This window comes from Nycticebus coucang, chromosome 2 (assembly GCF_027406575.1).
Source record: "Nycticebus coucang isolate mNycCou1 chromosome 2, mNycCou1.pri, whole genome shotgun sequence".
NCBI classification, from domain to species: Eukaryota; Metazoa; Chordata; class Mammalia; order Primates; family Lorisidae; genus Nycticebus; species Nycticebus coucang.
In genome coordinates this window covers 110,119,970-110,147,967 of record NC_069781.1, presented here as the reverse complement: position 1 = coordinate 110,147,967, position 27,998 = coordinate 110,119,970, and the positions used below count along the sequence as shown (strand labels likewise).

Genomic DNA, 27,998 nt, shown 5'->3' with positions numbered 1-27,998 from the left:
GAGCCCCAGAAGAATTACTGTCAATGGAAAGAGGCTGGAAATCTTGCACAAAGTATCTTTCTGAACTTGTCCAGTGGGTTACATCTTTAATGAGGCTGAATGCCAAAATCCAGGGACCATTTGACCCAGAGATCTCTTGCTCCTCTGGTGCTTATGGAGATGGATCTGGAGGGTTCTTATAGGAGGAAAACATTCCAATTTGAAAGTTTCTACTCTTGCCTTTGGCTGCCAATTGATAGAACCCTGAGCAGATGGCATGAGCTTCTCAGAGTACCTTGGTCAGGGATGTCCACACACATACCTGGATTGCAGATTTGGGATGGGAGTGGGAATGAGGCTGAAGGTCCAGAGATTGATGTCCCATTAGTGAATTGAGGGAGGGGGAGAGAAAAGAGTGGCCACATTAGGAAAGGTAGGAATGACATTAAGAATTCAGGGAAAGGAGAATATTGGGACAAAAAGTGAGGTGAGTGGACATCCCCTCAGAAGTCCTTGCAGGAGGGTGGGGAGAGCTGGCTGCCCAATGAGAGGATAGGCTGCTGGAAATTCATGTGAGCACTGATGGAGAGGGATCCCCTAAAGCTAGTGAGATCCAGGTACTCAGGCGACCCACAGGTAACCTGGGAGGGTAAACGGGTCTAGCCAGGCATCTACTTCCTACCCCATCTCCTACTCCTCAAAGGAGTAAGTCCCAGGAGGTTGTTTCTAAAACTCTTTGAGGGACTGCTCTCAACAGGCTTGCTGACCCCTCTTCGAGTGTGGTCTATACCCAGGACTTTACTAACTCAGGGTGGAGATGACAGATGGCAAGGGTCATGGTACAGGCCAGGAAGTAGGGAAGAGCATTAATCCCTGCCCCCCACATTCATTTATTTAGGAAAAGTGTGTGGGGCAGGCCCTGTGCCAGGCTGTAAATGGAAAGCCCGGGAACATGGAGTGCTGCCCCTCCGGCCCCACCCTGCTCACCCTCCATGGAGCTCCTCTGTGGAACTGTGGGGCTCACTCCTGGTGGACTCCCTGGATCCCTGATTGCTGGGAGCCAGCCTTGGCGGGGAAAGGAAGAGGCTGTCTGCAGATGCTGGCAGGGGAGCTGGGTTCCCAGGTAGAAGCTCATTCTGGGCCAGGGGACAACCATGCAAAGGCACGGAGGTGGGAGGCTCACAGGAACCTGTAGACTCCAGTGTGGGGGTGTAGGGCACTGAACAGAGGATTTCAGAGTGATTCTAGGAGAAGTAGACAGGGAGCAAGACAGAAAGGTGAGGTGGCCCAGCTTGCTGAAGGTGGGGACAGATCTCCAGGCACCTGTCCACATGTGGTTAGTTAGGGGAGAAGAAATACAGGCTGTGCCTATAGGGCAGTGGGCTGGACCTTCCAGAGTTCTGTCCCAGGGGCTGGCATGTTAAACGGCCATTGCCAGTGACAGGTGTCTCTAAAGCCTGGGGAACCCTGGTCCCCTTTTTCTCTCTGGAGCCCATTCATTTGAGCAAAGTGTGTTTTCTTTTTTCTGTCTGTGGGATGTCTAACCTTTCCTTCACTTCTTTCACAGATCCGGACAAAGGACAGGGTCTTTGACAGCATCAGCCACCTCATCAACCACCACCTGGATGGCAAACTACCCATCGTGTCTGCTGGGAGTGAGCTGTGCCTCCAGCAGCCTGTGGAGAGGCGACAGTGACCGGCTGGTGCCTCTCCTGACACTGTGAACCAGGTCAAAAGTACCTGGGGAGATTGGTGTCAGGGATACAGGAACTGGGGCGGCCCTAAACAGAAGGCTTCCTTCAAGGTCAAGTTTCATAAACTTACTCCAGATTTCTCATCTGCATATTAAAAGTGTACATACCTATACATCCTGTACAAATTATCCCTCTATATTTATATTTTTTAAGACTAAGAAAGATGTAAGACTAACATTCTGTGCTGTATGTTTTTAATGAAAAAAAAAAAGTTTGATTGTAGTTGTCTAAGCAAAAATTTAATTCAATTGACCCTTTCCACCAGGAAATTCCACTAGGAAGGTGTAACCTGCAGTTTTACCTAATAAGCACAACTCATGGGAAATAGAGACATGCGGGGGGAATAAACTTGGAACTGTAATAGAACAAGGCAGCGTGCTGCCCAAGCATGTTTAACCCTGCATGTCAAACACTAGAAATGTGGCCCTGTGCTTACTGGTGAAGAATAAGAGCCCCCTTTAGATCCTGGCAGTGCCTGCTGTGCTCCCTGCAATGCATACCACATGCTTGGGGTTTCTGGCAGCAGACAGCTCACTGTGGCTTCACTGCAGAGCAGGTGGCATGCCCACTTCCCTGGGTCATGCTGGGCACAGGAACGTGCCACCTTCCATCCTCACTGAGCAGGGGCACTTAGGGATTTGTTTTATGCCAAATAGGGCACATGATGAGCCTTGCCAACCAAGATCTTCATTGGCAAATTCTTCCCTTGCTGTCATCCGTACAATGAGAAGATGAGCACCTGTGGAAGTGTAGTCAAGGCAAATTCTTGGTTTATAGATCCATCTGGCCATCAGGTTGACTACAGGCTGCTTGTGGCCCCTGCTGGTAAAATCTACTCCCTCCTCATATTCAGCAGGGGAAAAGCCCCGCTGAGGGCAGGTGCAACACTGTCCTCAGAGTCCAGTCCTGGTGAGCTTCCACGTGTGCTGGAAGCTCAGTCTGGGGCTCAGGAGTCACCGGACTCAATGTGCAGTTCCGAGTATGGAGTGACAGGGAGAAAAACACCTGCTGTCCCCCCGCAGGGGGTCCAGTTGCTCCACAGGGAGGGCCTGAGCCCCATGCCACTGTCTTCACTCCTTTCCTTCCAGATGAAACACTGTCATGTCCTGATGGGTCATTCTGTGTTAGAAGGTTGACAATGTTTATTAACTTTTAAAAAATACCTGGGTGGAAATTGCCCCTAGCTTTGACAGATGTAGTTTAAAGGATAGGTGGATCCATCCCTTTGTCGGCACCTCCTCCTGGGGCTGTGACCTTGGTTTTTCTCTGCATGAGGCCCGGAAGGATACGTGCTCTGAGTCAGCTGAACTTAAAGATGCTCCACACGCAATCAGTGGTAGATAGTGAGAAATGTGATTCTTTAGGAGGAATTAAAGGAAGACTTCAGAAACTCCAGTGATTAATCACCTTAATGCTAAGGGTCGAATGCCATCTCTGCTTGGGGGTGTGTGTGGATAGATAGGAGGACAGGGGAGGACTAACAGGTGAGGATGGATCGAAATAGATCCCAGCCTTCATATGTGGTTTTCTTTGGAATTTTCACCCTTTGTGGGTCCCTTGAAATCCGAGTCTGTTTTCTTGGATGTTCTGCAGTGGAATGGAACTCTGGAGAGCTTGGCACTAACGTAGACCACCCTGCCACTTCCCGAACCAGTTTTGGTTTCAGTCATAGCCTGTCTATGGCTCTGAGTTACTAGAAATGGCGATGCTGAGCAGCTGGGTTGGGCTCCTGCCTGGCACCAGTATAGACTTGGGGTGGCTCTGAGGGCTGCCCATGCTCCTGGGCCCCGGGAGGCCCACAGCCCTGCAGACAACGTGCAGTCTGCCCTTCCTGTGTGAGAGCGTGCTGTGTAGGAAGATGTGGAGGACCATCTGCTTTCGCCTTTCACACATCCTCTATGCGCGCTGGGCCAAAATGTTAACATTAAGGACCACAAGCAAAATAAAATAGGGTAGGAGCCACAGGCACCGTCATGGCTGATCTATTTTGTCTTTCCTCCTGGGGGCTTAAGAAATGGTAATCTGCAATTTTAGTAGCTCTCTGCTGTGAAATGTTTATTCGATGGTGATAGGCAATATACATATCAAATATTTCTTGCATGAGAATCAATTTAGAAAACTGAAAGTATTGGGGTCAAATTTTTCTTTTCCATATTAATTCAAAATTAATATTTGTAAGCTTATATTATAAGATTGCTTATGCTGGAACAGTGCCAGTGGGAAAATGGCGCTCCTTTTTAGCCATCAGACCAGATTTCAGACGTGGTGGATGACAGTGATTTTCTAATTCCTTTCCAATTTTTGAAGTGTGTTTAAATGCACGTGGATTTATATCAATTCTTCCTTCAAGCACTGTGTGATGGGCCATTCCTCTGAGCCTCACTTCACACATAGGGAAACTGAGGCTGAGTGGATGCCGCACTTTGCTTAGGGCCAGGCAGTCGCCTGGCTGCAGAGCTAGTCGACTCACTCTGTGTTTCCTGAGCTCTGCTGTGCACCAGCTATTGCTTGGAGCTCAAGATTCTGAGGCATATACAACGGGGCCTCCTTCCTGTCCATTCAGGGCCCTGTTCCGCATGGTTTCTCAGGCCGTGTCTCTGCCTGAGTAGGACAGGGCTGCTGAACAACAAAGGCAGGTGGAATAACGCTGAGCATTCCAGGGCTCTGAATTCCCAGCACGGTTGCTACACACTGTGCCAGGTCACCCAGGCCCTGCTGTCCCTCCCATGGACACCCCATATCCAACCCAGAACTTCCTGTCTGCTGAGAGTGATGGTGAGGCTGTCAATCCTAACACGGATTGTCCCCTCTTCTCTTGTGGGACAGCTCTGAAGGGAGCTGTCCCACAAAGACACCTGCCCACCTCCAAGGGAGCGCTCACTATGGTTTAAGTCAGCTTTGACTACCAAGCCTCCTCCACCCAGGGACCCAGTCAGGTGGGCAGTCTGGTCAGTACTAGTCAAGTGACTCAACCTTCAGTCCCATCCTTCAGCTAACCACTGCTGGGCTTTTAATATGTAAGGGGCCCAAACTGGGTGGCTGCCCAGCCTTGTTGAGCAACTCTTCTGTTTAAGTCCATCTTGGATGTTGGGGCAGATAGACAGAGGCCTGGTTAGGTCAATTATGGTGCCACTGGGGATGTCCTGGTAAGGGTGGAAGGGGCTGTGGATAATTCCAGCGAAGACAGGAAGTGATCAGGTGTGTGGGGAAGTGGCATAGAGGGAGGGACAGGCCCAAAGTGCCCACCTGCCAAGGGGCACAGTCAACACATGTTTAGAGCCTCTGTGCCCTGCCGTGAGGCTCAGAAGGTGGCCCCCAATGCCAGAAATGATGCTTTCCTTTTTGGTAGCATCAGGTGCTTGGTGGTTCCTTTATATAAGCAATGCTTTAAGACACATGCATTGATTGCCACATGAAAGTGATCACCTGTTTTCTTCTTTTTGGGCTGAGCTGGACAGAAGCCTCAGACCACAGGCTTCCCTGCGGCAGTGCCAGCATCAGGTGCAAGCTCCATCCAGCCTCAACTCTGGAGCACCCAGAACAAGGTGGCCTGGGGCCAGCTGCTCCACCCCATGGGGCTGCACACACCTCCCACTGTAAGAGAGTGCTAGGGGCCTGGGATTCTTCATTCCTAGAGCATCTCTTGCCTCTTTCTTGCTGGCCCAAGTGTGTGCACCATTGATAAATTCCTTTCTGTGGATGGTGGCAGCAGGATTGGCAGTGGGTGAGAGGGTTGTGGAAAGGTTGCAAAAAGATCACTGCAGACTCAGACAGATCATTGTAGCAAGTTTCAGAATAATACTCTGGTTCTCCAGTGGAACTTTTAAAGATAGTCCTTTAAAAGATGAAGTGGATAAACACAGTTCTTGGAACATATAGTCAACCAAGAAGTGCCAGCTGCATTCAGGATAACAAGGAAGGGAGCTTTATAAGACAGTCCAGCTGGAGGGGCCCCTGTTCTCCAGATGAGGAAACTGGAGCCATGTGACATGGTGAGGATGAATCTCAGAAATAGCACAGGATTTACTAAGGTCCTTCACCCCCAGAGAAAATGGAGCAGTGCTTCTCCCCTGGGATTTTACATTTGTGCTCCATCCCCAAAATGCATGAAGGCTGATTCCCTCTGATGGAAGAGGCAGTATTTCTGTGTCTTCTGTCTTAGTTAAGGTTCCTCCAGGAGACCCTGAGAGAGGCTTTTTTCTGTGTGTGTTTTATTTGGGGGATGGTCCTTGGAAAAGGGAGGGGAAACAGCTGAAGGGGACAGAGAGTATGACAAGCAAGTTACCATGATGTGGACTAGTGAGATGGGGTTGAACACACCTTAGAGTTAATTCAGCAGCAAGTACTGAGCTGGGGTCCTTATTCCTTGAGTCATTGGTGGAAGGCTGCAAAGCTGCTTCTGGGAATAGTTTTTGACTGGTCCTGTGCACACCTGAGCACACTTCCCAAGCAAGGAGAATCCTCCAGCAGAGAGGATGGTATTGGTGATGAACAGATTTGGAGTGGAAGGCAGGCATCAGGCTGGCTCAGACAGATTGCAGCCCTTACCCACCCCTTCCTGACTCCTTGGGTCTGGAGTGGGGCCTGAGAATTTGCATTCCAAATAAATCCAGAGGTGATGCTGGTGCAGCTGGTCTAGAGTCTGGATTTTGAGGACCACTGACTGGCAAGATTTTCCAGGCCTCACCTGTCTCTCACTGATGGCTTTCCTCCTCTAATTAACAATTATGTTTCATACTACTTCATGTCATAGATCTCAGGGCCCATGCTGTGAATTTAAAAGTGGAGAATTAATAAGCATTTATAACTCCATGCAACCGTTGCTGGCAGCTCAAATGCCATCTGCCAGCCACAATTTACTTATAATGGGGTTTATACATATTTATAAGTTTGCAAGCAACAAATGCACACTTTTAAAACTGGCACATTTTATAGCAGCCAGAAAAATTGCAACTTTATACCAGGACTTGTGAATGTGAATTGCATATGTATATACATACATGCATACACTTACATCGATCCGGACTGATCTGCATTCCTCTCTGCGCACGCACACAAACTGGCTCTGTGCTGGACACCTTGGGTTCTTCCCTTGGCTTTGGCTTTGTAATCAACCAGGATAACTAGAACATCATACAAATGTGAAGAGTTTAGGGATTGGCAGGCCATGGAACCTGCTATAGATGAAGGGCCTGGGTGCTGTGGGATGTGGGGCTCCAGCCCAGAGGGAGCAGGAACACGAGGGCAGCGGGGTTTGGGCAAGTCTGCTGCAGGGAATGACAGAGAAGCCAGTAGGGGAAGATAAGAAAGAAGAGGGTGGAGGCAGGATAAAGGTAAGAAGAAGGGAAAGGGAGAACAAAACAAGCATAGACCGATATCCTTACTTACCCAGCAGTGCATGGGGAAAGAAGAAGGGGAAGGCCTGGCGGGGAGGCTGTCCTTGCAATGGTGTGGTTGGGGCTCAAGCGTTGTGTTTCCCTGGTTCAGCTGCATACACTGATGCAGCCTTCTGGCTTTTCTAACCAGCCTCAGTCTCGTTTCTGCATTAGTTCACAGGTGGCAGGCCCTGTATTAGGCTCAGGGGATAGAGAAGGAAACATGTGTGGCACAAGGTTTCTTCCTGAATTTATAATCTAGTAGAAAATACACACACAAGGATGTTGGAGTGGGCAAGCCTTACGGTACTGATGTGTCTAAGTTCCATAAGATCAGTGAGGGTGGAGCACCTCGGTCAGTCTGGGGATGCTGAAGGCTCTGCAGAGTAGGAGTCAGATGTGTAGTGTCAGAGAGGGTAGAGGAGAGTGGGGATGGCCTGGGATGGGGCAGGGGAGTTGCCAGTATCAGCAGGGATGCTGGGGGAGGGGGGGCGCCGAAGATGCCTCAGCCTCCCTTCTTTCCTCTCCCCTGCTGGTGCAGATGCCCTGAATAAATGAATCTCTCAGGCCCCAAACACGCGAGCTCCTTCCTGGGGTTGGAAGAACCATTCTCATTGAAGAAAACACTGGAAAGAAAATATCTTACAGTTTAACTTTCTATTATGCTGTCTTACTTTGAAATGCTGTAGGTAGAAAAATACATACATGGAGGGTGAATGCTCTAGTCATGAGCTTTGGAGGTAACAAATTCACACTCATGTAGACAATTTACTACAACCAAAGTTTCTAACCACCAAAATCAAGTGACAATTAACAAAGCAGAAATTAATGGATAAGTCCATCTTTGAACATTGAGTTATCTTCTTTTGTAACAGCTGTGTGTTAGTTGCTAGTGAAATGTTCCCTGTTCATTTGACTTTTGAATATAACTTGTTCCAGAATATTGTAAAATTAAGTACATGAATGTTTCTTCATATTCAGAATTAAACATTTGGTGTTTGAATCCCAGGATTAGGAGACAACTCCATGTAAATTTAATGTGTAATAATGAGATATTTATTACTCTTTAAAAAACATTTGGATGAAAGTATACATATTGATAAATGACTATTATTTGACAATTCTGTTTTGTTTTCATTAACTTTTGCGAAACTAAAAAATGGCTGTAATGTTCTGTGTCTTGACCTATTACCAATTCATCACTTTCTACTTGGATATTGGAACCTAATCGGCCTTTTGGACATCCCTGAAGAGTGAAAATACAAAACTCACAGCAAGTATTCTGACCTTTGTTCTGTGAAAAATGGTAAAATCTAAGTCATGTGGCCAAAATTTTAGAGAATTGACAATACAACAGGTGAAGAGAATTGGCTTAAATTCCCTCTTCACCTTCAATGAGTCTGTTGAGATCCTTCACTCCTTCAGGAGATGATATGGTTTCCAATTATAAGCCCTTTGCAATACTGTCTGGTGTATACTTGTGCTTCTGGGATTGCCAAGTGGAGATATCACATAGCATACCCAAGTGTCATCACTGTGATCCATGCGTGGATGATGACACGCCTAATTTAGGTAATGCTGCACTTCTCATTATAATTGGTTATTGGAAAACGTGCCTTTATTATCAGAATAGTGGTGTGTGCATTTCTGATCATGTAGCAAACCTTTTGGATATTCGACTTACATATTAAAAACATTTGGGTGTTGAGGTTTTGCACCTGTAGATATAATTTAAAAGCATGGAATTGATCATTCAATTAGACATTTTCTATAAAATGCACCTTGTTACATTTCTGTGAAAGGCTCTTACCAATGCGGACTAGCTGTGGCTCAAGGGTTGAGAGAAACAACCATTTTCTAAATAGTTAATTGTTTAAATGACTATAAATGTTAAGTCTGCTGGCAATAAAGGCTGTTGTGAAAAGTCTCTGTTATTCAGATGATGAATATTCTATTGCCTCACCAAAGAGAGGAGGGGCATGTGAAACTTTTCCCTAGGAAGTAAGTATTCTCAGTTATTCCCCAGGAGACTTCTTTAAAAACAATCACAGCACAACCTGGCTCCATCCATCAGGGCTTTGGAAATGAAAATGGCATCTTGGCAGAAGCATCCTGGAGAATTTACTTCTTACCTACCATGATCTAGGCAGGGCACCTAGGAAATCTTGGGCAGAATCAGAGGAAGACAACTACAGAAGGCTGCAGTCTTTGCTCGTGTGGAGGCATTTCATCACACGTTGTAACGCATGTCACTACAAGGACAGTTATGCCCAATACCGGCCTCTTTATGCAGTACACAGGACAGAGAGGCTAACACGAGAGAAAGCTAGTGTGCAAGGGCCAGTTCTGATGGATTCTCTCCCGTTTTATAAACAACAGCAAATGGAGCAGAGCCAGATGTCCCATCTCTTTGGGCCATGCTTTTATTGCCTCAGGTCTTACAAGTTTCTCCCTAACAAATAGCTGTCAAGTACACTTCATCAAAACAGTCTGATCAAAATTGTGTAAATAGTGCCCAGTACAGCAGAGCTTCATTACAGTACCGTCTATGATAGTGGAGGAATAGAAGGGAAACAGGTTATTGGGGGTTTTCAATGTGGTTTAATTTCCAAAATACTGAGAAACACAGGCAGGAGGTGAGAGGCACTGCTGGGTTGGGGGGATCATAAAAAACGATAGAACAGTCCCACCACATGGACTCCCAAGAGTGGCTTTTATTTTTTATTTTTTTTTTAACAAACATACACTGGAAATAGTAAAGGTTAATAACTGAAAAGAAATCTCACATGTATTTTCTCTGCTGTGGTGATAATAAGGTCATCTGTTTCTAAACTTCAGGGTTAGGGCTTTGAAACACTCAGCTGCTAAATTACCTCCAGCTGCATAGCTAGTATTTCTATCAAAGGTGGTTAGTTTTTGCATATATTGAATGAGCACAATTACAGTTTGGGCGTATTTGTCATTCAGATTGCTTAAAAGTCTTGTGTTACTGGGTGGCGCCTGTGGCTCAAAGGAGTAGAAGGCCAACCCCATATACCGGAGTGGTGGGTTCAAACCCAGTCCTGGCCCCAAACTGCAAAACAAAACAAATAAACAAAAAAAGGCTGGGGTGGGGGGGTGGGGGGCAGTCTTGTGTTATTGCAAAGGAGCCTTATGTCATACCACGAGCGTGGATGCCTCCTAGTGGGAATGGTTCATGTGGGTTCCTGAGAAGGGTTAAAGCTACAAGATATTGGGAACAAAGTATTATTTAATATCAGCAACAGAGACATCAAAGTCCCTCAAAGCAGCTCACAACCATAGCATAAAGTTCTAGTTGCCTCACGCCAATGTGAAAATGTGGTACCAAACATTTTGGCTTCCAGGTGTATTTTGTCTTTATTAACCCAGTACCTTAATGCTTTACTTTTTAGAAACGCCCTGGGTTTTCTCATGCTATTTGATAACATGATATGCTACTTTTTAGTGATGTGGAGAAGACAACACAAAAACTCCCCTAATAAGCATCTCCTCACAATTGGGTTTTATCTCTTCAATAGCAAAGAATTAGAAAAGTCTTTGGTCAGTCCATGGAGGTCACCTGGAACCCCTGGAAATGTTCCTTGGTAACAGCAACTTGTATCAGATACAAAAATCAATTTCTCTTAGAAAACATTACTAATGTGCTAAGACTATTTTTTTAAGTTTTACTCAGGCAAAATTCTCACTGGACCTAAAAAAAGCTTTAGGGGACTCCGATGAGGGGATCACTCAACTAAGAATCGTTTTGAAGGTTCATTGTTTTTGTTCTTGTTCTTCTAAAGAACTCAACACAGCAGCTCTGTACTTGTCTACAAACATGCTTTCTTTTCATCTATTTGTATTGCATGAGTTTTGGAGGGAATAGAAGGTACAAAAATGTCTTCTGAGTAATCCCTTTATAAGGTAAATGGAGTGGTACAGGTTCAACTTCTGTCGAAAAGTAAAATTACAGTATCATGTAGATATGATTACAATACATCTCCTGGAAGAACGCATGAACTGCCAGATCACATCTCCTAACCTGACAAACTACTCTCATGATCAGTTCCATCTCTCAGGAAGCTGTGAGACTGCTGACAAGCCCTGCCACTCAGCGGTGACACCATGAGGATTTCTGACTTGTTACTTTCCTGATATAGAATCAAAGTGCTGCTGTAAACTGTCCTCATTCCGGGGGCACCCTCTGTTACAGGAATCTGGTCACTACCCCAGTGACCTGGTTAGCAGGCCAGCTGTCTGCTCCCACTTTTCATCTTGGGTTCTTTTCTTGAGCTGGTCTTGGGGAACAGGCTTCTGGAAGATCTTGTCCAGCTTTGCAGTGATTTGCAGAAATCCCCAAATCATACGATTTGGCTTTGGGATGTGCCTAAAATTGTGCAGGGACATATGACTGGAGAAACACAGGGCTGGTTTGGGTCAGACCCACACATCTGGGGCTGTTGCCTTAGAGGTTTCCTTTTGGGGAATTTGGGCCTTCAAAAACTTGCTTAATGCAAGATTTCATGTCAGTTGGCAAAGACTGGGAATAGCAAGTCACCACCTAAGTCACAGCCATGTCCTTGTACCTGGGTGTTGAGTCAGAAGGCCCTTGTATAACCTGTCGTATAACTATGTGAGTACCGCGGGGCAAATGCCTAGAACACGTTCTCGTGTAACATCCTTCTATACACAATAAGTGTTGATTACAGTTATCAAAACATCATCCAGAGGGACACTGAGAAATACACAGCGTTGTGCAGCCCACGACCTCCCCTCTCCAGGATCAGAGAGCAGCGTCAGGGATTCACTGGAAAGCGGCCGATGACGTCAGCAGCATGGTACATTCAGAAGACTCCGGAGCCGGAGCCAGACAGCAGTTCATTCTGAAATGCACTGGAGATGCCTTGGGTCCCTTCCTTAGGAGACACCATGCTGGGCAGACTTGGGCAAAATGAAGTAGATCTTCCCAGTCACAGTTCTTAAAGGGCCCAGGTGGAAGCGATGCATGCAATAAATAAGTGCTTGGCTGCCGGCTGGCGCACGGAGACGTTCACTTGCCAAGGATCCCATTCTGCAGTGGTTGGTTGTCAGCGATGCAGGATGAGGTGGCTGCGTGGGGCAGGTCTTCCCTGACCTTCGGGGAGTGGCTACTGTTGTTGCTGCTGCTTGATTTGCTTCTGCTCGGGTCAAGAGCGGGCTGGGTGGGTGAGGCACGGGCGCCCTGGCCCCTGAGCAGGCAGGTGCAGACCAGACGGAAGAAGGCACGCCGCATCTCCTTGCTGGCCAGCGTGTAGATGACCGGGTTCATGGCGGAGTTGAGCACGGCCAGCACGATGAACCACTGCGCCTTGAACAGCACCGGGCACACCTTCACCCTGCAGGCCACGTCGATGAGGAATAGGATGAAGAGTGGGGACCAGCAGGCGATGAAGACGCTCACGACGATCACCACTGTGCGCAGCAGGGCCATGGACCGCTCCGAGTTGTTGTGGTTGGCCACCCTGCGGCTGCTGGACTTTACCAGGCAATAAATGCGCGCATAGAGGATCACTATGGTCACCAAGATGGCTATGAAGATGCTGATGCAGAAGGCGATGTACTTCTTGGAGTAGAGCGGCAGGATGGTGGAGCAGTCCGGGAGGTTGTGCAGGCAGTTCCAGCCCAGGATGGGCAAGGCGCCCAGAGAAAACGCGATGAGCCAGCACATCCCGATCAGAAGGAAGACGCGGTGCTTCTTGTTGGCATCGTAAGGCCTCATCTTGATCATGGTCAAGTGTCGCTCGATGGCAATGGCCAGCAAGCTGCAGGTGGACGCCCCGAGGGCCACAAACATGCTGCCCTCCCTCAGGAACCAGACCGTCGGAGACAGGCTGAATGTCTTCCTACCAGACATCAGAATGTTGACCGTGTAGGCGATGCCGGCCAGCAGGTCGCAGAGAGCCAAGTTGCCGATGAAAAAGTACATGCGATTGTGAAATTTATTGTTTTTCCAGATAGCAATCAAAACCATCAGGTTCTCCAAGACGATGAAGCTGCAGATGACCAAGAAGAGGACGGTGGTGAGCGTGCTGCCCTCAGGGGCCTCCTGCAGCCTGCCCGCCAGCTTCCCGACGTAGTTGTAATGCTCCTTTAGGGTCTCATTGCCCAGGACAGGCGGGTGGCGGTGCGGGAGGGCGGTTGCCATGGCTCGGCATTCGCAGGCAGTTAGCTCCTCCATCCACGAGAGGGCACCCGAGGAGCACTCATTTCAGTGGCAGCTGGGACCGCGGCTACAGCCGCAGGGATGAGCACGCCAGGCTGCCGCGAGAGGGTTGGAAACAGGCTCCTGCAGAAAGAGAAAAGGACGGGAGGACGTTGATAGAGTGATCTCCATCTAACAGGCCAGCTACACGGTGGGGGGAAAGGCATTTCTGCAGCACTTGGACGGATGGTCGAGTCAGGGGCGCAGAAGGGGTCTTTAAACACAGGCTAAACTCCCAAATGACTGAGGAAAGCCACCAGAAGCGATCTGTTGGCCGGAGCTGATGGGAAGGAGAATTCAGTGCAAGGGCCATTTGATCAAGTAATGGAGACACACAGACCCAAGTAAAACTTCCATCTGGAAATCTCCAGGCATTAGGAAATGCTAACCAGTTAGTCCTCATCTGCCACATGGGAGCTGGTGAAACGCTATCCCCACTTACCCAGAGAGAAACAGGATTTTCTCATGACAAAAACCCAGGGTGCAATCTGACTGAGGGCCTGCTCAATTTCTGCAGCCTCCCTGGTGAGTTTTGGGGTGATATCGTGGGAAGCATCGATACTTTCCAGACGGCCTTCCCTGGGGCAGGGAGCAGCGCCAGAAACCAGGTCCTGATAGAAGGAAGCCCCAGAACTGACCTTGCGAACACGAAAGGAAGAACTGGAGCAGCTGAGCTCTGCCCACGGCCCCCAAGTGAGCACACAGCTGAGTCCAGAGCTGGGTGAGGAGGCAAACATGTAAAAACCAGGACTCACTTCTGCCAAGGTTAAAGGAAGAAAGGGAAGGCAGTGAAAATGACATAGACTTTCAGTTTGGCTTAAAATTCAGAAGTCTAAAAATTAGATCTAAATGAATCTGTTCATGCAAGCCAACAGAAACAGCAAGTTAGAGAGAACAGAGAGAGGGAAGGGAGTCAGCCCTGTGCAGGCCATGCCTGGGTTCTGAATTCTCATCCCTCCCCCAGGCCTTGCACACTTCCCTCAGTCCCACTGGTTACACTGACTGGCCTCCTGTGATGATGATGAAGCACACCCACTTATCAAGGTAGAATTTCCCTTCAGTGGACTCACATATTTATTAAATTAAAATAATGATTTAAGGAGGGAGGACCATGATATTTTATTATTACATAAAATATTAAATTAAAATTGAGTATTTAAATATCTACTTAAGGTAGTATGAGATTAATTTAAAACAGTCCATTGTATCCAGTGAAGAGTTTTTTACTTTCATAACATTTAGTCCACAGCCATAAATTTGGTTCAGAGACACATGGACCCCTTGCCAATGACATGGGCTCTGCACTTAGGGATACGACAGCCTCAACAGGCCTTATCCATCCATGAGTTCATTTCTCTCCCTGCATTAGTTTTGGGGGGCTTGGATTTTCTGATGTGGCCCATTGCTTCTTTGCAGGATTTCTTCCAGAGTCCTGGAGCTTCAAAGGAGGTATTGGTTGTTCTTGAAACCCCAGGGGCCAACTGAGCTGATGTCTGTCCATGCCCTGCCTGGAACTCCCCCCGACCCTTCCCCACCCACTCTGTGAGAACTGTCTGAGATGCTGGAGGGCTGGGTCGAGGTCAGCTGGAATGCCAAGTGCTGGCAAGAGCTTTCATATGTTGGTCAAGGCCCTGTGCTAACTCCAAAAAAGGAAAAGCAGCCATGTTCTGAATCTAGGCTGACCATGCAGGGAATGGCCTGTCTAGGTCTCCCTGTCACTCATGAGCTATGAGGCAGCACAGGGCCCAGCCTGCCTCTCCTGACCAGGGACTACCTCCTTAGCCCTGCTTGGCTTTCTACCTTGTCTGCAAGTTCTCCTGGAAAAGACGAGACAGTCCAGTGGGCAGCTTTCTCACCAGCCCCTGGCTCCACTCCTCCTGAAAACTCCAAGTCAAAATACCTGCTCTATAACATATTTTGGAATCATCTTAGCCTCGGTGACTTTTCTCTAAGGCTGAACACTACTTTAAAAAAAATGTTGCAAACTGTCTTTTGAAGGGTAGAAATACAATAAGCAGCTGACATTTCCCAATGTGGGTACGTCCATCACACAGCCTCACCCACACAGCACCCTGCATGTTAGTAGGTGCTCAGATGATGTGCCCTGATTATTATAGCTTATCTATTTCTTTTTCTGAGACTTAAACATCTCTATTTCAATGCCCTCACTTAGTTGGGTTTTCATCCAGACTCGGACAGCTCAGGATGTGTCCACAGTGCCCCTGGTGATGGAAGCCCAGGCCCTCAGCTGCCTGCTGCCCTCTAACATCAGTGCCCACCACCCCCACGACGGTGCTGGAGGGTTCAGTCATTTCCCACTCGATGGCTGTGAACGTGGGTCTCTGTTAAAGCAAAGGCAGGATGGAAGCCACCAAGCAGCAGCCAGTGTCTTGGGCATCTCCCATGGCAGCTTGTGGAGAAGGGAGGACCTGCCCTGCCCACACACAGCTGGAGGGGCCCTCAGGCCCCCCATGTCCATGACACCCCAGTGTCCAGGTTTACCCTGCCATGTCCCTGGGATATCTATCTTCTATGAGGGATTTCTGACCCAGAACTGACAAGCAGCAGATATGTTGTGGTTCCAATGACAAAGACTCCTGAGGCCCCTTCTGCAGCTTGGAGGGGACTTAGGTCCAGCTCCACGTTTCTTGTCCTTTTAGGTAATGTCAGTATTTTGACATAGTGCACACTCTTCTTGTGCTGACTCAGCTTGGCTCCTGTGCCTCAGATTCTCCCATGATAATCCTACACCACCAGTTTATACACTTCCAACTCCTCTGAACGTCTCCACACCTCTGCTTTTATGACACAGAGCGGGTAGGAGGAATCTAAACTTGCTCTTGGGGTAAAGGGCAGAGGTTGACTAGGCTTTGTCTCTTCTACAGGCTCGTAGGAAATTGAGCAGAGCAGAAAATAAAGAAACAATTAAAAACTAACAGCCAGCCATAGAAGAACCACAATAAAAATAGCTGTAAGATGTGCCAGAGACCCATTAAAACTGTGAATCTTGAGGGCAAACACACTTTCTCATTAATGCTTGATTTATCATTTCCCTCAATTAAATACTCATCATTGAAGAAACATATTTTTCTAGAACATCTTTTGTTAAATGTGATTCTCTGCATTTTGCATAACTGGAGGATATCTGGTTTTCTTTGGGATCTAAAATATCATTTTTCTCTGGATTATCACCATTTACAAAGCAGGCCCCATCCTGGGAGTTAAGTGCTAGGCTAAAAGCCAAATTGATTTTGGATGCATCTAAGCCTTGTTGCCCATGTTCAAAAGTATCTCATGGGCAAGTATTCCCCCACTCTTGACAGGGTGCCAACACATCATAGGGTATGCCAGAAGAAAGCCCCGCCCCCACCCGGAGTCAGCGAGATGGGCTCAGAGTAAAGGGGAGCATCAGCCCCGCTTGCAAATGGGTACTTCCTCTGCCAGTCACTATAGGAATGCTGGACACTGTGGGCACTGGTGGCCCAAGGAGGCCAGCCTCCCCCCCCACTAGAGGTCAGTGAAACCAGCACAGGCCAGCAGGGCCTCTTCCCAAGTGTGACCATGATCTGGGCTAGGTACTTTCCCCTGATGAACGTCCTGTTTCTGACCTTCACCTACACAGAGCCATGCAGTATACAATTGTGTCTGGTACTTTTCCCGCACCATGATGCTCACATGGGTCACACACATGGAAACACGCAGATGCTGAGTATTCCTTCTGCTTGCTCCCACTGTGTGGACAGATGCACCTGCCTCTGTCCATTCTTGTTTGTGCACGTGGGGTAATTTCTTCCATGTCCCGGGTGTTGGTCATTGTCAAGTAGCCCCGCTAGGATTGGTTGAGGACATTCTGTCTGTGAACAAGTGCTCATGTTTCTGCAGGGCCACCATTGATTTCTGAGTAATGTGTTGGTGGTGTCCAGGCTGGCTTTAAGTGTGACTCTGAGGTGCTGGCCTTTCTGGACAGTGTGTGCTCACAAGTGCCCAGCCAGCCCATCCTGCAAAGCTGGAGGATCCTGTAAGCACCTGGGAGGCCTCCACAGAGGGGACAACTGGTGCCCTATTAGTACTTATGCTCTTCTTTATACTTGAGCTGGCAGTGACATTGTAAGTTTGATTGCTGTTTAATTTCCACCTGAATACTCAGAAATAAAGCTGATGCTGAGAAATGTGGCTCTGTGCAGACTGGCTTTGAACATATTCAGAAAACTGGGGCACATTACAGAAGGCACTGTAGAGATATTCTTTCTCACCATAGTTGTGGTCTTCTAACCAACACAGACATGCAACTGACCCCAGTCCCCACTCCCTGGTGGTTCTCTCCACTCGTTTCCCCTGACAACCCAGGAAGATCCCTCCACTCCAAGCTCTTTAAGGGACTTATTGTCTGTGTCCTTAGTCATTCCTTGTTGAATGAGAGACAGTGCTGGCTTCTGAGCTTCCCTTACCCAGTAAAGACCCTGTTACTTAAGAGTTTTCTCATTTCATCCACTCTCCTCTGGGGTCATGCAGCCTACCTCAGAACATTCTAATACCAACACTTTTTCTTTTTGCTGAGAAAGAATATGATACCTTCTGGAAGATGATTTGGTGGTGGAGGACCCCAAGTTAGACCCTGCCAAGGTCGGGGATGCCTACCTTCCCCCGTCGTAAGGAGGAGCATCCGCTGGGGGGAGGGGTGAGACTGGGAGAGGAGCAGGATGGATTCCAGATGTGCTTTCTGCACCCGAGACTCACTTTCTCTACACATTTCAGTTTGAAAAATAAACAAACTATAAAAAGAAGAAAAAGAAAGAAAAGAAAGAAAACATTTCCACAAAGTCGGTGAGTTCTCTCTGTCTCTCTCCCCTTTGGCATGAAAGAAAAGCACAATAAGCTAACGAGACATTTCTCCCGATCACACACAGGAAGCTGGGTTTTTAAAACTCACATTTTCCCAGGAAAATTAACTAGTTCATTAAAACACCAAGTTTAATTAACTAGTTAATTAAAACACCAAGCTTTTGCTAACAAGCAAAATTTCTTGGAAAGCAAGATTTTTTTTCATGCAAAAGAATTTAAAAAGGAAATAATGAACTGGCCCAGTTCACAGCCCCAGCAAAACTCTTTTGCTAATGAGTATTTTCCCCTGCTCTGGGTTTCTTGGGTGACCTCAACTCTGTTTTGGAGAGAGTCCATCCCCAAATGCATGTTTTGCACACACAGTCTCACATGCTTGGCCTGTCAGTGGAGCTCCCCTGTGAAGTAGTATAACAATTGTTACAGACAAAGCAGGTAAGGGCTTGACATCTTTCTCCCTTTTCTTCAGAGGATGGAGGATGGAAGTGAATGTGTTTTGTTGGTAGGGCTTCCTGCTTCCCAGTGGCTTCTCTGCAAGTCCTTCCTCAAAAATGAGAGTCAGATGCTGTGACAGACCTGGGTATATCCAGGGAACCCCAGACATTGAGGCTGTGCCACAGAAAGCTCGGGCAGCTGCCCGGAGCATCTGCCTGCATGAACACCCTTCTAGGCTTCCAGACTTGCCCATGGAGAGGTAAGTGCATCTGATATGAGAGGTTTTTCACCCCTTTTCAAACTTTTTCCACTCTGCTTGTTCTTCGTAAGGGCATGGGATTGAATGACTAGCAAGATTTCCCCTGGATGAATGCAGGTATGTGGACATAGGTTCCATGAGACAGCTAAAGGCATACACAAATAAGGTGTCCTGCCCGAGAAATCTGCGGTCCCCCCATCCTTTCCCAAAATGATGGTCTCACTTGATGACAGGGTATGTGTACCACCTTGCATTTTGGATGTATCACACATAATCCCTACAGTAGCATCTGTCTTCTGAATGTACATAAGAGGAATCTGAGGTGGGCAGTGGAGGTGGTGTCCTTTGTCCTTAGTTGCAGAACTTGAATGAGGCCAGTGTGGGTTGGACCAGGTGTCTGCATTAACTGATTCCAGAACTCCATGTTAGAGATGAGCTCCATGGGGGCGCTGCCACCTTGCCACTGTTCTTTACCTAGGTGATGACAAGAGCTTCTCTGGAATGCTTGAGGGCCAAATTGCTTCTATCTACCATGCTAGTAAAATGGTGGAATGCCATTCTGGGGGTTTTGCTGAACTATCTGGAAAAATTTGAAGCTAGGAAAGTGGAGCAGCAACTTCAAGGCCAAGAGCATGATTGACTGACTCCGGACTCTTGCTCCAGCCCACCAGGCCACACTGACAGCAGTACAGCTTGCTGGCAGTGAAAATCCACTCACTGGGTACCATACTCACCACTGAGCAAATCTTTCACTGATTCATCCCAACTGGCCCATTTCCTTGTCTCTTATAGACATGGCTTCAATCCCTCAAAAATTACAATGTGGGAAAATGGGAAGGCGATCTTATGCCCAATAGCTTTAACAGTAACAACAGACAAAATGTACTGTTAACTGAAACTAGATAGGATTCCACTCAGTTTACTTTTTTTCTATTTTTCAAACATCATATTATCTCCAAAAGCTTAAGGAAAATTTTAAGGCAATTAATTCAACAGGAAATATATGGCAAAGGAATAACATGAAATGGCTCCAAAATTGATAAGAAAGGAATTATGAAGCCACATGTGAAGAAAGAGAAAGGCTAATGGAACCCCCAGCACCCTGGCTCCAGCTGATGGAAACACACTGTTTAACAGGGGCTTGCCAGCTTTGGCAGCACATGAGAAATGGTACAAAAGTGTTCTACAACAGGGCCATTCCCAATTTTTCAATATCGTGGCATGCTCAAATTCTCATTTTTGGGGTAATAATAATATATACATGCATTATTAGTACTGGACAAGATGAAAGAGACACCATGGAACCAAGTTTGTGTCAGAATTTTCTGAAGCAGGAAAATCAGTCTTTGAATTTTGAGAAATAAGGTCATTAGGCCTTATGGCAGTTTCTACCATCTGCACATACTAGGAAATCATGAGAGTCATGCACTTCAAAAATTCACAATCAGAAAAAAGAAAATGGTATTTTCAGTGATGAAACTGGTTGAGAAATAATTCCCTCTCTCTCTGAGGGTGAGGCTCCTCCGGGCTAGATTTGTGGTTTCTATCTCCAGTGTCAGTTGATAGCAATGACTCAGGAGCCCAAAGTGAATGTTACTGATTTGAAAAGCCTAATGTGTGGGTCGTCTACAGAAACACGATTATTCATCCGAGACTTGAGCTCTGCCTCAGTTAAATACCAAGCTGTGCAGATCTGGACACTTGCACAGCTTCTGGACACTACACACACCCCTGTCAGACATGTACCTGCCAAACATAACCCTTTCCTCGTACTTTCTAGGAATTACATTTTTCTTAATCGTGGTTGAAATATTTTCATCTATAAAGAAAAAAATTAAAAAGGTAAATTATGAGCATGTGATTACAGACGAAGGCTGTGATTTCTAATGTCCAGATCTGAGAAAGAGGCATAATTCTGCAGTCCGAGAGCTCCATGGACAGGGTGGGCCTTCTATTTTAAAAGTATAATCTTTCATCTGTTAGTGCTGTTACCCATTCTTTATTGTAATGTTGGAAACAAAGTATGTTTCCTTTAACAATCCCACAAGAAGTCCCTCTCATATCTAAATATAAAAACACCACAAAGAAATATGCCACTGGGAGTGTCCAAATTCAAGAAAATCAGAGGGAGAGAGAGTCAGAGAGGCAGAGACTACTCCGGGACTGGGCAGTTGGGCAAAGCCCCTTCTCTAGGCTGTAAGGTCAAGTTAGAACGCAACATATATTCCTTTTCTGCCAGATCCTCACGGTAGCATCGTGAGGACTTTGTCTTAAGAGCCCGGATTCTGACGGCCTCAATAGCCTTGAATGAGAAACGGAAGGAAAAATGGAATTTTGTAACGAGTACAACCCTCACCCACCACCAGCGTCCCCCTGGTCCAGGGAAGGCGCCTAACTTCTTAATTGTTCAAAGAAAATAACTGATAGAACTTCTCCAAAACGATCCTCTTCGCTTTCACGCAGGTTATTCAGATCCAGCTCGTTTAATCGCTTCAAATGTAATTTAAAAGGAATCGTCCCCTTCTCCCCCTGCAGTGACTCGGACCGCGGCGTCGATGGCCTGGGGGAGGGGTGCTGATGTGGAGCGCTCGGTCGCTGCAGCGCGCGGGCGCGCCCAGGTCACTGTGGCGCCCGGATTGGTTGGAATTTTGGTAGAAAAGTGAGCCCAGTAGGTTCCCAGCCCACCCATCCCAGGCACGGCGGCCGCTCGCCCCCAGCCCAGCCTCGCCAGCTCACCTTGGTCCCGTAAGAGCGCTTGAGCCGCTGGCATCCTCCCGAGCCGCGGACCGCGGTGCCGGGCAGCCCTTCCTCTCAGATGCCAGCTGGGCTGGGAGATCCCGCACTCTTGGGACTCGGGAAGTCGCGTTCAGGTTCGGAGTCCCGCTTGGGTTCGTCCTGCCACCGCGATCTGCTCCGGGTCCCTGTCCCCGGCCCTGTCCCCTGCCCCCGGGAGAGGCTTCCTCAGCCTCTGCTGGAGCGAGTCAGTGCTCAAACTTTTCCAGTGGCTCGCCAGGGCGGGTCCCCGCGCTCCGCCCTCCCCGCCCCGCCCCCTCTTCCCGCCCCTACATGCCCGCACGTCTCCCACTCCCCATCTCCCGCCCTCCGCCGCCTTGGTGTCCTCTTGCCACCCCCATATCCCCTAGTCTGAACGCCAGCCCGCCCCTCCCACGCAGTCCCTTTGGGCCTGGGATTTCCCCTCGACCCCTGTCGCCAGCCGGCCTCCAGACCCTGGGCCCGTGGGACGAGTTTCAGGTGCAGACCCTGGGCGCCCCGAGACGCAGCAGGGGCAGGTTCCGAACCCGGTCCTCGGGCTGGGCCTGGGCGGCTCCTGGCGGAGCTGGCGGCGGGAGTTTGAGTCGATTATCATTAGGAGCAGTGTCGTTATCATTGTCCTGATCATTACCGACTTGTAGATTTGTGCCTGGCTCCTGGCCGCATTTTTGTTGGGGCTTCCTCTTCCTTTGGGCTGGTGTCCTTTCTCGCCCGCCTGGTGCGCTCCGTGCTCCGAGGCACGCAGGGGGAGCCTGCGCTTGGGCACAGAACCTGCGCCCCTCCCTGACCAGCAGCCAGCAGATCTCAGCACCCCCCCAACCCCCGCTTTCTCCGCACACGGATTTGCCTCTTTTGTGTGAATAAATAAAATAATCCATGCGAAGTCTTCAAACAGAAGAATCCCCAGGGAGGGAACTGCCAAATTTTCAATTAGAAGTGAAAAGCAAAGGCCGTGATTGAGTGAACACAAAAACAGCCACAGACTCTTCCGAGGGCAGGGAGGAAAAGAGAGAGCAGAGAAGGAGAAGGGGACAGAAGAAGAAAAAATAGGAGGGACCTAGAGGCCTGCTGTGACTGTATTGTCCTGGGCAGGGAGGATAGGCGGCAGGGGCCCCAGGAGGCAGCTGGAGAGTCTTGGTGTAAAGGTCTCTGGGTACCTTTTCTCATTTGCCCTCTTCCCACCAGAAATGAGCCCAGTGCCTCCTTCCCTTAGAGCAGGAAGCACGTGCTTATTGGGGGCGCCACTTGCTTGAGTGGGGCCTAGCATAAAAAGGGAACAGGGCCCCCACATCCCTGCAGAGACCATCTTCTCTCATTGCTTCTCTTGAAAGAAACAGTCTCATGGGGGGGGGAGGGGGCGCGGGCATAAAAAGGGAACAGGGTAGAATGTGGCAGCACTCCTTCCCTGTTGAGAAATGCAAGCCCTCAGGGGCGAAAGCACTGCCTAGCCAAGCTGCAGACTCTGCCCATCTTAGGGGCTCAAGCCAGTGTTTTCAGGTAATCCAAATTTCCCGTCCTGGTATGGCGCCCCTTCAGCACTGCAGCCTTCCAAACTTGCTCAGTGTTTGTGAGCTCTGAGAAACCATTTTTGTCCCACGTTACAAGTGCTGATGTGGAGCGCCACAGGCATGTGACCATGCCTGCATTTGTTTGACTCCTACAGCATCAAGTCACTTGCCATAGGCAGGATCAATACAACATAATGACTGCTGTGCCTGCATATTACCAAAATGGTCAGTTAGTTCATCCAAAAATCTGTCTGGTTAGTTGCTTCTCACTATGTATAATTCACTGCTAGGATCTTGGCTGAAGTTTATATTGACCAGTGTCAAAGGCTCCATTCATGGAGAAAATCTGTAACCCTTGATATAATTAAGACAACCTTGAAGTCTGATGATGCTTCCAAAACCAGCCTCAGGAATCAGACTCCAGAAGCCCTGAAAAATAATGCAGCTCTTTAAGGTTAACTGAGGTTTTCTTAAGAGAGACACAGTATCACTGAGGTCCCTACAGATTCTTCATCCTGAGCAGCTCTTCCTGCCCCCATATTTCCCCCTCTCAGGGCTTTAAAGCTCAGACACCAGACCCCAAGAAGGGTCCCCCATGTCCCTGTAGAGACCATCTTCTCTCATTGCTTCTCTTGTAAGTCTCCTCCCACCCCTGCATCACTGGTTCATGAGGGGCACAGGTTCAGTGCCCCGATTTGGTAGAGGAATGCCAGCTCATAAATGTGGAAGAAATGGGAGAATTAGGGAATTCCCATTCTGCAACCCTCAATGAATTGATTCAGTCAGGCAGGGTGCACTAGTGGGTGCTAAACCCTTTGGCGAAAATATGCAGACAAACTGGTTCATCACACAGAGTTAACTGGAAAAAGAAAAAGGTTTTCCTTTTTCTGTGGAGACATCCAGGGAGATGCCCAGCTGTTAGCACCTTAACAAGGGGTCAAACTTAACATCACCAGTACTGGCTCAAGCTGGTGTTATGTGATATAAAATGAAGCATATGACATCCTTTGTGCTGTGTTCTTGCCATAAATGTTTCACTTGAATCAATCGCCAAGCCTCTAAACTCCAGTGTACAGGAATAAAAGAGATTAAGCAACAAGTTAAATTACACCACGGGAAAGCAATCAGACTAGTCCAGATTGTAAGGTGTTCTGCAGCCAGTTGTCTCATCTCTTTAAAAAAAGAGAGGAGGGGGCAGCACCTGTGGCTCAAGGAGTAGGGCACAGGCCCCATATACCGGGAGTGGTGGGTTCGAGCCTGGCCCCAGCCAAAACTGCAAAAAAAAAAAGAAGAGAGAGAGAGAGGAGGACATTTAAAAAGGTGGAGGACTGGCTGGATGAATCAGCATGAAAAAAATTTTGGAGAAAATTTTAAATTGGATGGGATGATGAGTGATGCTATACAATTATTATTCATGTTATTAGGTGTGATAATCGTATAATGTTTAAGTAGGAGAACGGCTCTATTTTTAGGAGATGCCTGCTAAAGAATCTAAGGTGAGATGTCTTGATATCTAGTACTTATTTTTCAAGGGTCCAGCACAGTGTGTATACATAAGCTATTATGACAAACTGTTAGCAATTATTGGTTCCAGATGGTGGATTTGGGGAAGGGGTTGGATGTACTATCTGTTCCTATTCCCTATATATCTGATTTGGAGAAAACTAAAATGTCAGATACTAAACAACTAAAAAATTTCTCCACCTCTATGTCAGGATTTCAAATCAAATCTAGGCTTATGGGAATAAAATTAAAAGTTATTATGGGTTACATTTGTATACTGTAAGATTCATATGGCTCCCATCTTAAATATGCTTTAAACAAATAGATTACATATTATAACATATGTAATATAATCTCACATACTTATTTGCAATTTAAAATTGGAAATGCATTTACTTTCCCAACAAATCAGAGCCCACAGGTTGGCGAGCAGTACAGAGTAGTTTAAATACATCCAGTTTTAGGACATCTATCCCAGTGGGGCCAACACATTGCAGCAGGGGAGAGAGAGAGCTGAGTAAATGCATCCCTTTCTCCCCTCTGCCCCCAGCCTCTGCTTGTAGAATGCCGGGTGCCTCCCCCAGTCCTTGAGTCTGTTTAGCTTTTATCACGCTGCGCAGAAAGTCAGGATGTGAGTCAATGTGCACACATGGTACCTTTTGCTCATCTCAGGCCCATCCTCTAGTAAGCACTCAGGAAGATGTGCGTTGATCAATTTGCACACGTTAATGAGCTGCAGATCACCAGTTCAGGAGATGCAGCAGGTGGGCCCCTAATGTCCTGGAGGTCCCCAGAGAGAGTGTCCCTGGCAGGGACAGGGCTGGGCGGATGGGTATGATGGTTAATTTTATGTAGGAACTTGATATGTGGTTAGACATTATTCTGAGTGTGTCTGTGAGAGCGTTTTGGATGAAGCTGGCATTTGAATCAGTAGACTGAGGAAAGCAGATCATTGTCCCATGAGTGGACCTCGTGCAATCAATTAAGGCCTGAGTGGACCTTTTGTGAAGACAGCCAGCCAGTATTCCCCCTATTAGAGAGCACTCTCCGCCAGCTGTCTTCAGACTAGAGGCACTACCTGCTTCCACAGCAGTGTATGGTCTTCAGACTTGAGCTGGAATTCCAGTTCCATGGGTGCTGAACTTGTCAGCCTCCATAATTGCAAGTGTTAATTCCTTATAATAAATCCCACTGTGTGTGTGCACGTGTATATCTCCTACTGGTTCTGTTTCTCTGCAGAGCCCTGACTGATACAGGAGTTCAGGGCAGGGGCAGAACTTTTCATGGAAGTGGCCACATGGCAGACAGGAGCCCTGGGAATATAAGCCCTGAAGTCTTGTGGTTGCTTTATTTGCAACTAGACAGATATCCTGGAGCCACTTCCTCTCTGCTTGCTTACTCTACACAGAACTTGGGAGAAATAGCTTTTAAATATTGATAAGGATGGGATGTGGATTTGCAGAATAAAACTTGTGCTTTTGTACAATAACTATGTCTACACTCAAATGAAGCCATGCTCACTACCGGAACTTTTACAGGAAGAGTGTTCATTTGGTGATGGAGATGTATACCGACACTGAATCTCAAGGCGTCAACTGTGGCTTCACAGTGGTTGCCTTATTTTCATCATGAGGCTTCCATTGTGCCCCCTGTCTCCATCTTCCCAAGTCCGCCAGGAACCATCAGAACTTGCAGGAATTGTTCTTTGCACATTTCATATTTTGTAAGGATGTTTCTAATATTCACTAACAACTGGTGGGGGTGTGTGGCATGTGGCATGTGTATATGGTGTGTTGTACATGTGTGTGCAAGTGTGTGCTTCCTGGGGAGGGGAATGTGTCTGGCCCTCCAGAGAAGATGGACACGTGGTCTCTGAGGTCCCTTGTACTCACCTGTTTGGCTTTCTGTTTGCTCTGTGTTCCCTCCTTTCCTTGACCACATCTTGTCTCTGCAGGAGCCGAGATCCCAATATTTCCCACTGGGTATGTTTGCCCTTAGGTGCACACTCAGTGGCACATCTGAGGGGGAGGCACACACCCATGCCAGACTCATGAACTTTGGGGCGCCTTAAGTCCTCATTGATAAAAATTGTATTAGTATCTTTAATCGGTGAAAGGTAAACTCAGCCAATCAGCTCACTTTCCTGGGTGAAATCCTTCCCAAGTTCCCCCTATAAAACAATAGGAATTAACCAGTCCTTGAGCGAGTGATCAGTCTCTTTCCTTTCCCAACCATTTTGCAGTGGGATAAAATGCTGTCAAACTACTGGAAGTGAGACAAAAATCACTTCAAAAGGACTTATGTCATGCAACAAATTTAAGTAAAAAACAAAAAATATTACAACAATCTGTCTTCAGCATTTGCGCTATCACGCCATCTATTGAATTATGAGAACTTAACTGAAGGTCTCATAATATTAATAAATGGAAAAATGAGTAGGTTTAGCTCTTATAAACAGAGAGACACACTTGGGAAATGCCCAGTAAGGGGGTACAGTAGGGGCAGAGAAGAAAGCCCCCCCCCCCACTGAGCTTCTGCTATGTATTGGGAACATACTGGGGGTTGCTTCATGCATCCTTTTGAGAAGCAGAGACTTTGCCCCAGCTTGGAAATAAGAAAACAAAGGCACAGAGATGGGACCTGGTCAGCTCATGAGTAGGAGAGCCACTGATTCCCAGGAAGCTATACCCCATCCCCATCCTCTGTCCTGCCCCCAAACCCATTCGCAGTGATCCTGCTGAGAAATATACTGTTTAACCACCACATGAAAGGAACAGGAGCAAATGTGGCCCAACGTATAACAGCAAACAACTGTCTGAGGCATTTGCTGGGGGATACTCCATCACAAACCGTCGGTGTTATCTCCAGGGCAGTCTCGTAGGATACAGGTCAGACTCAGAGGTGGCTACCTGTGGCATCACTTTAGGGTTTGGAAAAAATAAATACATTCTTCTGGCGTGAGGAATTGGGCTTACTTTGGGCAGGATGAAGGTGATTTCAGAGGCAGTGGGAACAGACAGAAAGGGAAAGGAGAACTCAGCTAGGGAGGTGGTGGGGCGCCCATGGGCCTGCGCATGCGCTTTTTTTTAGTAAGCGCCTGTGCGTGGGCTGGAGACGCTCCCTCTACTTGCCAGAGGCTGGCGGTGAAGCCTGCATCAAATTCCACAGTCAGCGCAGTCTCCAGGAACACTGATGCACTGAGTCACATGAGTCCAAAAAAAATGCCCTGTCTTAGCTGCTGCCACACCTGGGAAATTGTAGTAGGGGAGGCTTGCTGGAGCAGTGCTTTCCATTTACAGCCCCACTCACGAGCATGCAGGGAAGGAGCTGGTT

General features: G+C 47.6%; 3 protein-coding genes across 6 annotated transcripts in view; 1 reads left to right on the top strand and 2 right to left on the bottom strand.

The window, feature by feature from the left end:
- Nucleotides 1-9,034, top strand: part of SHC3 (SHC adaptor protein 3) — a 197,727-nt gene extending 188,693 nt beyond the window's left edge. For all 4 annotated transcript variants that reach the window (XM_053578739.1, XM_053578730.1, XM_053578722.1 and 1 more), the window contains exon 12: nucleotides 1,547-9,034. In XM_053578739.1, coding sequence (XP_053434714.1) covers nucleotides 1,547-1,675 — 129 coding nt within the window. In that variant the 3' untranslated portion in view covers nucleotides 1,676-9,034. The remainder of the gene's footprint in view (nucleotides 1-1,546) is intronic.
- On the bottom strand, nucleotides 6,616-7,226 carry LOC128576537 (uncharacterized). The gene is given in 5 exon segments (XM_053578767.1): nucleotides 6,616-6,761; nucleotides 6,764-6,817; nucleotides 6,820-6,987; nucleotides 6,990-7,040; nucleotides 7,043-7,226. Coding segments are annotated over 5 exon segments (603 nt in total).
- Nucleotides 9,035-9,515: 481 nt separating the features above from the next.
- Nucleotides 9,516-21,740, bottom strand: S1PR3 (sphingosine-1-phosphate receptor 3). The gene is made up of 2 exons (XM_053578708.1): nucleotides 21,619-21,740; nucleotides 9,516-13,433 (listed from the first exon to the last, which is right to left on the bottom strand). Exon 2 carries the CDS (start codon nucleotides 13,323-13,325, stop codon nucleotides 12,159-12,161), a length of 1,167 nt encoding a protein of 388 aa, XP_053434683.1. The 5' UTR covers nucleotides 13,326-13,433; nucleotides 21,619-21,740; the 3' UTR covers nucleotides 9,516-12,158.
- Between the last annotated feature and the right edge of the window lie 6,258 nt (nucleotides 21,741-27,998).